Here is a 10000-nt window from a genome sequence, read left to right on the forward strand (position 1 = left end):
AACCCCACCCACCCACCCTAACAACCAACATTCACCCACCTACCTGCTAATTCAGCACGCTGGAGATTTGTGGGTGATTTGACAGTGTGCATCAGTGTCTGCGCCCTGCGCAGTTCCGTCTCAAGCTCCTTCATGGACACCTCATCCTCCTGGAACTCCATGAGGGGGCTGAAGTCGTCCCCATTCCCTCCTGGAATAGTACCATCCCTAAGTCATCATCACTACCCAAAGTCATCCCCACTCCCTTCTGGAATAGTGCCACCCACAGGTCATCATACTGCTACACAGTCATCCCCACTCCCTTCTGGAATAGTGCCATCCCTAAGTCATCATCACTACCCAAAGTCATCCTGACTCCCTCCTGGAATAGTGCCATCCCTAAGTCATCATCACTACCTAAAGTCATCCTGACTCCCTTCTGGAATAGTACCATCCCTAAGTCATCATCACTACCCAAAGTCATCCTGACTCCCTTCTGGAACAGTGCCATCCCTAAGTCATCATCACTACCCAAAGTCATCCTGACTCCCTCCTGGAATAGTACCATCCCTAAGTCATCATCACTACCCAAAGTCATCCTGACTCCCTTCTGGAACAGTGCCATCCCTAAGTCATCATCACTACCCAAAGTCATCCTGACTCCCTCCTGGAATAGTGCCATCCCTAAGTCATCATCACTACCCAAAGTCATCCCCATTCTCTTCTGGAACAGTACCATCCCTAAGTCATCATCACTACCCAAAGTCATCCCCACTCCCTTCTGGAATAGTGCCATCCCTAAGTCATCATCACTACCCAAAGTCATCCCCACTCCCTTCTGGAATAGTACCATCCCTAAGTCATCATCACTACCCAAAGTCATCCCCACTCCCTTCTGGAATAGTGCCATCCCTAAGTCATCATCACTACCCAAAGTCATCCCCACTCCCTTCTGGAATAGTACCATCCCTAAGTCATCATCACTACCCAAAGTCATCCCCATTCCCTCCTGGAATAGTACCATCCCTAAGTCATCATCACTACCCAAAGTCATCCCCATTCTCTTCTGGAACAGTGCCACCCACAGGTCATCATACTGTTACACAGTCATCCCCACTCCCTCCTGGAATAGTGCCATCCCTAAGTCATCATAACTACCCAAAGTCATCCCCACTCCCTTCTGGAATAGTGCCATCCCTAAGTCATCATAACTACCCAAAGTCATCCCCACTCCCTTCTGGAATAGTGCCATCCCTAAGTCATCATCACTACCCAAAGTCATCCCCATTCCCTCCTGGAATAGTACCATCCCTAAGTCATCATCACTACCCAAAGTCATCCCCATTCTCTTCTGGAACAGTGCCACCCACAGGTCATCATACTGCTACACAGTCATCCCCACTCCCTTCTGGAATAGTGCCATCCCTAAGTCATCATCACTACCTAAAGTCATCCTGACTCCCTCCTGGAATAGTGCCATCCCTAAGTCATCATCACTACCCAAAGTCATCCCCACTCCCTTCTGGAATAGTGCCATCCCTAAGTCATCATCACTACCCAAAGTCATCCCCACTCCCTTCTGGAACAGTGCCACCCACAGGTCATCATACTGCTACACAGTCATCCCCACTCCCTCCTGGAATAGTGCCATCCCTAAGTCATCATCACTACCCAAAGTCATCCCCATTCTCTTCTGGAACAGTGCCACCCACAGGTCATCATACTGCTACACAGTCATCCCCACTCCCTCCTGGAATAGTGCCATCCCTAAGTCATCATCACTACCCAAAGTCATCCCCACTCCCTTCTGGAATAGTACCATCCCTAAGTCATCATCACTACCCAAAGTCATCCTGACTCCCTTCTGGAATAGTGCCATCCCTAAGTCATCATCACTACCCAAAGTCACCCTGACTCCCTTCTGGAATAGTACCATCCCTAAGTCATCATCACTACCCAAAGTCATCCCCATTCTCTTCTGGAACAGTGCCACCCACAGGTCATCATACTGCTACACAGTCATCCCCATTCCCTCCTGGAATAGTACCATCCCTAAGTCATCATCACTACCCAAAGTCATCCTGACTCCCTCCTGGAATAGTGCCATCCCTAAGTCATCATCACTACCCAAAGTCATCCTGACTCCCTTCTGGAACAGTGCCATCCCTAAGTCATCATCACTACCCAAAGTCATCCTGACTCCCTTCTGGAACAGTGCCATCCCTAAGTCATCATCACTACCCAAAGTCATCCTGACTCCCTTCTGGAACAGTGCCATCCCTAAGTCATCATCACTACCCAAAGTCATCCTGACTCCCTTCTGGAACAGTGCCATCCCTAAGTCATCATAACTACCCAAAGTCATCCTGACTCCCTTCTGGAACAGTGCCATCCCTAAGTCATCATCACTACCCAAAGTCATCCTGACTCCCTTCTGGAATAGTACCATCCCTAAGTCATCATCACTACCCAAAGTCATCCTGACTCCCTTCTGGAACAGTGCCATCCCTAAGTCATCATCACTACCCAAAGTCATCCTGACTCCTTCCTGGAATAGTGCCATCCCTAAGTCATCATCACTACCCAAAGTCATCCTGACTCCCTTCTGGAACAGTGCCATCCCTAAGTCATCATCACTACCCAAAGTCATCCTGACTCCCTTCTGGAATAGTGCCATCCCTAAGTCATCATCACTACCCAAAGTCATCCTGACTCCCTCCTGGAATAGTGCCATCCCTAAGTCATCATAACTACCCAAAGTCATCCTGACTCCCTTCTGGAACAGTGCCATCCCTAAGTCATCATCACTACCCAAAGTCATCCCCACTCCCTTCTGGAATAGTGCCATCCCTAAGTCATCATCACTACCCAAAGTCATCCCCACTCCCTTCTGGAATAGTGCCATCCCTAAGTCATCATCACTACCCAAAGTCATCCCCACTCCCTTCTGGAATAGTGCCATCCCTAAGTCATCATCACTACCCAAAGTCATCCCCACTCCCTCCTGGAATAGTACCATCCCTAAGTCATCATCACTACCCAAAGTCATCCCCATTCTCTTCTGGAACAGTGCCACCCACAGGTCATCATACTGCTACACAGTCATCCCCACTCCCTTCTGGAATAGTGCCATCCCTAAGTCATCATCACTACCCAAAGTCATCCCCATTCTCTTCTGGAACAGTGCCACCCACAGGTCATCATACTGCTACACAGTCATCCCCACTCCCTTCTGGAATAGTACCATCCCTAAGTCATCATCACTACCCAAAGTCATCCCCACTCCCTCCTGGAATAGTACCATCCCTAAGTCATCATCACTACCCAAAGTCATCCCCATTCTCTTCTGGAACAGTGCCACCCACAGGTCATCATACTGCTACACAGTCATCCCCACTCCCTTCTGGAATAGTGCCATCCCTAAGTCATCATCACTACCCAAAGTCATCCTGACTCCCTTCTGGAATAGTGCCATCCCTAAGTCATCATCACTACCCAAAGTCATCCTGACTCCCTTCTGGAATAGTGCCATCCCTAAGTCATCATCACTACCCAAAGTCATCCTGACTCCCTTCTGGAACAGTGCCATCCCTAAGTCATCATCACTACCCAAAGTCATCCTGACTCCCTTCTGGAACAGTGCCATCCCTAAGTCATCATCACTACCCAAAGTCATCCTGACTCCCTTCTGGAACAGTGCCATCCCTAAGTCATCATCACTACCCAAAGTCATCCTGACTCCCTCCTGGAATAGTGCCATCCCTAAGTCATCATAACTACCCAAAGTCATCCTGACTCCCTTCTGGAATACTGCCATCCCTAAGTCATCATCACTACCCAAAGTCATCCTGACTCCCTCCTGGAATAGTGTCATCCCTAAGTCACCATAACTACCCAAAGTCACCCTGACTCCCTCCTGGAACAGTGCCATCCCTAAGTCATCATCACTACCCAAAGTCATCCTGACTCCCTTCTGGAATAGTGCCATCCCTAAGTCATCATCACTACTCAAAGTCATCCTTGCCATCCCTAAGTCATCATCACTACCCAAAGTCATTCCCATTCTCTCCTGGAACAGTGCCATCCACAGGTCAACACACATCAGGTGGAGGACCCCTTTCTTCTCCATAATGTTTCATTTACTGGACTTTATTGAGTACACCTGAAAAGTGGGTTTGCATCATATGCAAAATGACCGTAGGAAACTTTGTCCAGCTGAGACAGTGGTCTCAGTCAATGGATTTACACAACTCTGCAGGTTGTGCAGATGGTTGTGTATGGTAATAACAGTGATAGATGCATCTATCTTGTCTGATGATTGGTTTGAACTCAAAGGTAATGACAATGACGTGACAAAACTGACAGCAATATTCAACGCTTTAGCTAGTCCATCTATACAATCAGGCAGAGGGCGTGGGAAAGGGGCCTGGTCATAACTTCAATGGCCTGTCTTTCACAGTGTTCATCTAGCAGGAACTGGACAACGGCCAATAATCCACAATTTTCATGAAACCCAGAGTTGACAGACGGTGGACTGGAATCTCCTGATTTTATTTTTTCACGCTTTTTGTCAATGATTTGTTGACCGACTCCTTCATAGATCAAACCAGAAGCACAGCAGACTACTGGCTCGGATGCAACCAGGATGGAATAAATATCATCAAAGAGCTTGCCCCTATAAAAGGGGAATACGCTTTGAAGTAAAAAAAAGAAAAAGAAAAAAAAGAAAAGCTTGACAGTTCAGTTTCTGAGAACATGACTGACTTATTATCTTAACTGTTAACAGAACCCTTGTGTCATTGTTGGGACAGTTATTCACTTTCATTTTTACAAGTGCTGTGACTGTTATCATAAACATTTTTTTCTCTACAGGTATAACCTGACAATATGCATACTATTTCCAGATATATTTTGTTTGTTTTCTTTTTGGATGTCAATCTACGGAGGTGGAAATAGACATTCTTGGTGCACAAAAATTATAAACATCATTTAGAAATGCCTGAATAGTTATCTACAAGCAAAATAAATGGGAAAAATCCTTAGATTCAAAATCCATATTTCTTTTCTGTCACGAAAACGTTCACATTGCTTCTGTATCTCATATAGCTTTTGTACTAGAATTTTATTTTTTAAATATGTAAAAAAATTATTTCCCCTGAATCCTCAAAAATCACTGGCAAGGGGAGAGCACTTTTTTTTTTTAACAAAAAATTCCCTGGCACTGAACCGGTTAGGCAGGACTACATCAGGGCATATATGTTCACAAATCAATATGCTTGAGCACAATTACAATGGGGCATTATGTTCTAACAAGTCTGCATGACAGGCACAAATCAACTAAATCACACGATGCAAGAAAAACGAGCCAGTCATGCTGGATGGGTTACCTTCCACAGGGGTCTGCTGCTCCCCTTGGCGTCTGCCCTTCTGTTTGTCCTTGCCCAGCCCCTCCTCCTCCTCCTCCAAGGGCAGCCACCTGAACCACAGCACCCAAATCACCATCACTAAAAAGGACCACACACCATCAAGGCAGCTGAATTGTTCACAGATTGGAGTCGCCCGCACCAGACCAGGACTATTACTCTCCCCCCACACCCCTCTTTGCTAAACCTTGAGTGGAGGTCAAACCTGTGGGGGCGTGCTTCCTAGTTGTGTGCATCACTACAGACCACCGCTGATAAAGACATCATAATAGATCACAGTATGAGGCATAACTAATAGTTTACAGTATGTAGCATAACTTAACAGACATTGTCATAGTTTACAGTATGTAGCATAACTTAACAGACATTTGTCATAGTTTACAGTACGTGGCATAACTAAACAGGCAGTGTAATAGTTTACAGTATGTGGCATAACTTAACAGGCAGTGTAATAGTTAACAGTATGTGGCATAACTAAACAGGCAGTGTAATAGTTTACAGTATGAGGCATAACTAAACAGGCATTGGAATAGTTTACTTCCATGGTTACTTAGGTTTTAATCAAAGTTGGGGCATCACAACTCTCCAGATTTAAGAGCAATTTTAATTAATCAGCCGACAACCCACTGTATATCATATAATACAGTACAGCACTGTATGGTAGAGGAAAACATAATCATGTCAGAAAACTGTCAGAGGTCAATCTAAGGCTACCAACACAATACATCACCGCAAGGATGCATGCACGCACATCTGCATGTACACATGCTACCATACGTGCACACACACACACTCAGACACACAGACACACACACATGCTTAGTTCCATTTACACACACATACAAGCAAAGCGCAAAAGAGTGAGCAGTGCTGATGCCATATAGGAGAAAGCTTACTGTGTGAAACACACGGTAACTGAGTGGAAGAGGTGAGTGAGAGTGACAGCTGTTTATGCCTGTGCAAAGTTTGAGCTGAATATGAACATAGAAATGTGACGACGGTGACAATTTGCACTACATCAGAAACTTGAATAATCAGCCTTGATCGTTAGCTGTAACTGAGCATACTATTGACAAGACAGACGGAGGAAATGAAGAGACTTTTAAAAAAATCTTCATCAAAGATCCCTTTTCATTACCTCCCTATAGCAGTCTGGACATGATCACACATGAGCGAGTCAAAACAATCTGTAAAAGCATAACACCACTACAATAGCAGAACAAGAGAAGGCAACAAGTCTTTCAAAGTCAAAGAAATGATGCATTATAATCAAAAACTTAAAACCAGATGTAAACAATAGTTTGTGAAAGATTAAAAACAAACATCCCCCCGAGGGTGAAATCAATACTGAAAAGAACTGTAGCATTCTCTAGATTTCTTTGGGGGGGTTTTGTATGATATACCTTTTCTTATAAGTATCAGAAGCCTTTCCTGATTTTCAGAAATGAACTAATAACAGTGACTGCCTTGTAAACAATATTTTGATTATTTCTCTGCTGTTACATCACAAAGTGAGACATGTATGGGTAGACACCAATCAATGTTTGTCAATGATTATTTACAAATTAAATGTTCATGGTTCATCATCTACATGGATAGGAGTGGCTGATTTTTGCAATACTGTAAAGTTTGCTGCCAGAGTTCAGTGGCTGCATAACTGAAGTGTCTTAATACCCAAACAAAGTAAGATTATGGGGGGAAATCAACAAAATTCCAATATGGAAATCTGTATAAAATGGAAATACACCACCCATGCATTTATAATGTAAAAATGTGTTCTTCAAATGTCATTTCCAATGCAAAAACCTTTAATTTTTTTTCCTACCTCTTAATTTTCTACTGCCAATCTTTTTTCTACCTATCATCCATGATACCAGATATGTACATGGGACACTTGACTGAGGGATTAAACGAGTGCTGACTTGGAAGCAAAGATCACACACACAAGGAAGCAAAGATCGTCACATACACACACATGCACACACATGCACATCTCACAGAACCTGTATGATAATACACATATTCAGGCAGCAACACACTTTCACTAACCACCCATACCTCCAACAGTACAAGCAGAGAGTATTAACAGCAAAATGAACAAGATCACACCTCCAAAAGGCCATTTACATTTTACACACTAACAACCACAAACAGCATCAAATAAAAAGAACAAGAAAACAAAATGACTGAAAGCCAAACGACAACCAAAAAAGTAAACTCTCACAAACCCGTACCCAATGCATGATCAAGCTGAGCAATGCCAAGGCAAGAGCAGAAAACCAGGCCCTGTGAAAAGAAGAGGAAAAAAGATATCAGACTCCAAAACCCTCCAAAAGTGGGCAACCACCACCGATGACCCCAGCTAGGCGTGGACACATGATGTACCTCTCCTGTTTCTGTGTGGTGGGCCTTGTGGCTTCAGACATTCTGTGCTGTGTGCCTGCCGCTGATGAATCATCTTTTCCCTTCGGCTCTTCATCATCACCCACATCGATGAGTTCATCATCACTCTCATCTTCTCCCCTGCCACAGCCCCATGTATGCATCATCATCATCATCATCATCATCATCATCATAACAACAACAACAACAACAACAACAACAACAACAACAACAATAATAATAATAATAACAATAACAATCATAATAATTATGGAACTGCATATGTATAACGCATTTCTCTAAGTAAATTTTAGACTCAATGTGCAGGCAGTCGCCCATTCACATCGCTGCTTGGGCAAGTGCAATTATTCAACAGGCAAAAACAAAACTTGTACAGAATTAATTAACCCCCTGACTGCTGCTGCCAAATGTTCTCGTCAACAAGGGGCTGTTGTGTTGCCTGATCACGAGATTGAGGTTACAGGTCAGGATGTTAGTCACACATTCTTTATTTTGCCGCCTTCCTCTTGAGACTCCATTACTTTTGTTCACTAAAGGCCTGACGAAGCGCGTTGGGCTACACAGCTGGTCAGGCATCTGCTTAGCGGATAAAGGTTTGTCAGAACGCTGTGACGCCTCCTTGAGTTACTGAACTTAACTGAACTGATTTAACTGTGCACTGAAATCAATCTCACCACTAAAAAGTACACAAGAACTACTTCTCTCACATGTAACTCATGCCACACATGTTTCCTTTCACTAAGGTTCAGCAGTCGAGGAGTTAAATTGTTTCTGTTCCACTGTGTATCACTGACACTAAATCTAAGACATGAAAAAGCACCCCCATAACCCTTCTTCTCCTTCAGCATGTAACCACAGCCTCCAGTCTGTCAGGGCACAGGTAATCACTGTCAATGATAAAGATGAGTGTTTCTTATCCTGAAGCTCAGCAACGTTCAACTTAAATCAGACCATTTTTTGGTTAATTATGCAAACTCCTGAAACAGAATAATTGACTTTTTTTTTTATTGAGGTAAGAGGAACTATGTCTACAAGTTGTTTCTTTTTTTTCCCCTTTTTTTTTAAACACCCAGCCATCAGAAAAAACAACAACAAGTTGTTAGTTTTCTGGGAAAGATAAATGTCACAACAAAATAATGTCAAAGAATTCAAACGAAAACTGCACAGAAATTTTAACACAAGACGAGTCTTCCTAAACTGAAACTAGTTTATAGATTATTGTTCTTTTAATAAACAAAAGTGACAGTTCTTACCAAATTTCATAAAACTAAAACAAAACAAAAATTAAAGCAAAGAGATAATTCCTTCCACTGGCACTCACCAAATCAGTACTCTGGTTAAGGGAGATAAAACACTATTAAAAAAAAAAAAAAAAAAAAAAAAAAAAAGCAACAACACACATACACACCACCATCCTTTGTGACCAACCCAAACTTCATTTATAAAGGAAAAAAATAAAAAAAGAAATTGGACAAGTCAAGCAAATACTGGCATGACTGGTACCATCCATCATAGACTGAAGGGAGATAACTTATCTTGCCAGCGTTCAGTAAATCATCACAGGTCAAACAGAAAATGGAACGTTTCAATAGTCATCCAAAAAAAGACCAAGATCAAGGGTTCTACTGGATGACTAAAAATGGTTGAATGATACAATGTGTACAACCACAGCTGTGTTATGTGATAATGTGAGCACATAAAGGATGGGGGCTGGGCATCTGTTTCACACAGAAAGGAGGTGTGTGTGTGTGAGTGTGGGTACGTATGTGTGCTCGCGTGTGAGTGTGCGTATGTTGTGTGTGTGTGTGTGTGGTATGTGTGTGTGTGTGTATATGTGTGTGTGTGTTGTCTGTGTGTGTGTGTGTTTCCAATTAAATGATTATAGAAAAGCACAAAGAAACGAAAATTGAATCCATCAATTTCATCAATTTCCCCCATTCCCAAACAACCCATTTTCCCCCTCCACCAGACCCAGTACACAAAATGAATGTGATCACTAATATGTGTTTGCAGGATCTCTGTAGTAGTGTATACGTGAGCCAACCCCTCTCTATCCACTAAAACTGTACAGAGTGACCCAATCAGCTGGATGGTGAACTTACATCCAGTGAATATCATGATTTGGCCATGTCTTACTTGCACTCCCACTGCAACTGAAAGAAGTATAATTAAAAACATGACTCAATGTTTAACAG

General features: G+C 43.2%; 1 protein-coding gene across 4 annotated transcripts in view; it reads right to left on the minus strand.

The window, feature by feature from the left end:
• LOC143284010 (islet cell autoantigen 1-like) overlaps positions 1 to 10000 on the minus strand; it is a 52391-nt gene that overhangs the window by 34260 nt on the left and 8131 nt on the right. For 3 of the 4 annotated variants that reach the window (XR_013055476.1, XR_013055477.1, XM_076590545.1), the window contains exons 9-12: positions 9908 to 9958; positions 7788 to 7925; positions 5367 to 5455; positions 44 to 190 (exon numbers count right to left, since the gene is read on the minus strand). Coding sequence is in view for 2 of the 4 variants with exons in the window: in XM_076590545.1 (XP_076446660.1) it covers positions 44 to 190; positions 5367 to 5455; positions 7788 to 7925; positions 9908 to 9958 (425 nt within the window). In the remaining 2 variants the exon portion in view is untranslated. The remainder of the gene's footprint in view (positions 1 to 43; positions 191 to 5366; positions 5456 to 7787; positions 7926 to 9907; positions 9959 to 10000) is intronic. The other variant, XM_076590564.1, reaches the window with a different exon arrangement.

The sequence above is a fragment of the Babylonia areolata genome, chromosome 1, assembly GCF_041734735.1.
Source record: "Babylonia areolata isolate BAREFJ2019XMU chromosome 1, ASM4173473v1, whole genome shotgun sequence".
Classification (NCBI taxonomy): Eukaryota; Metazoa; Mollusca; class Gastropoda; order Neogastropoda; family Buccinidae; genus Babylonia; species Babylonia areolata.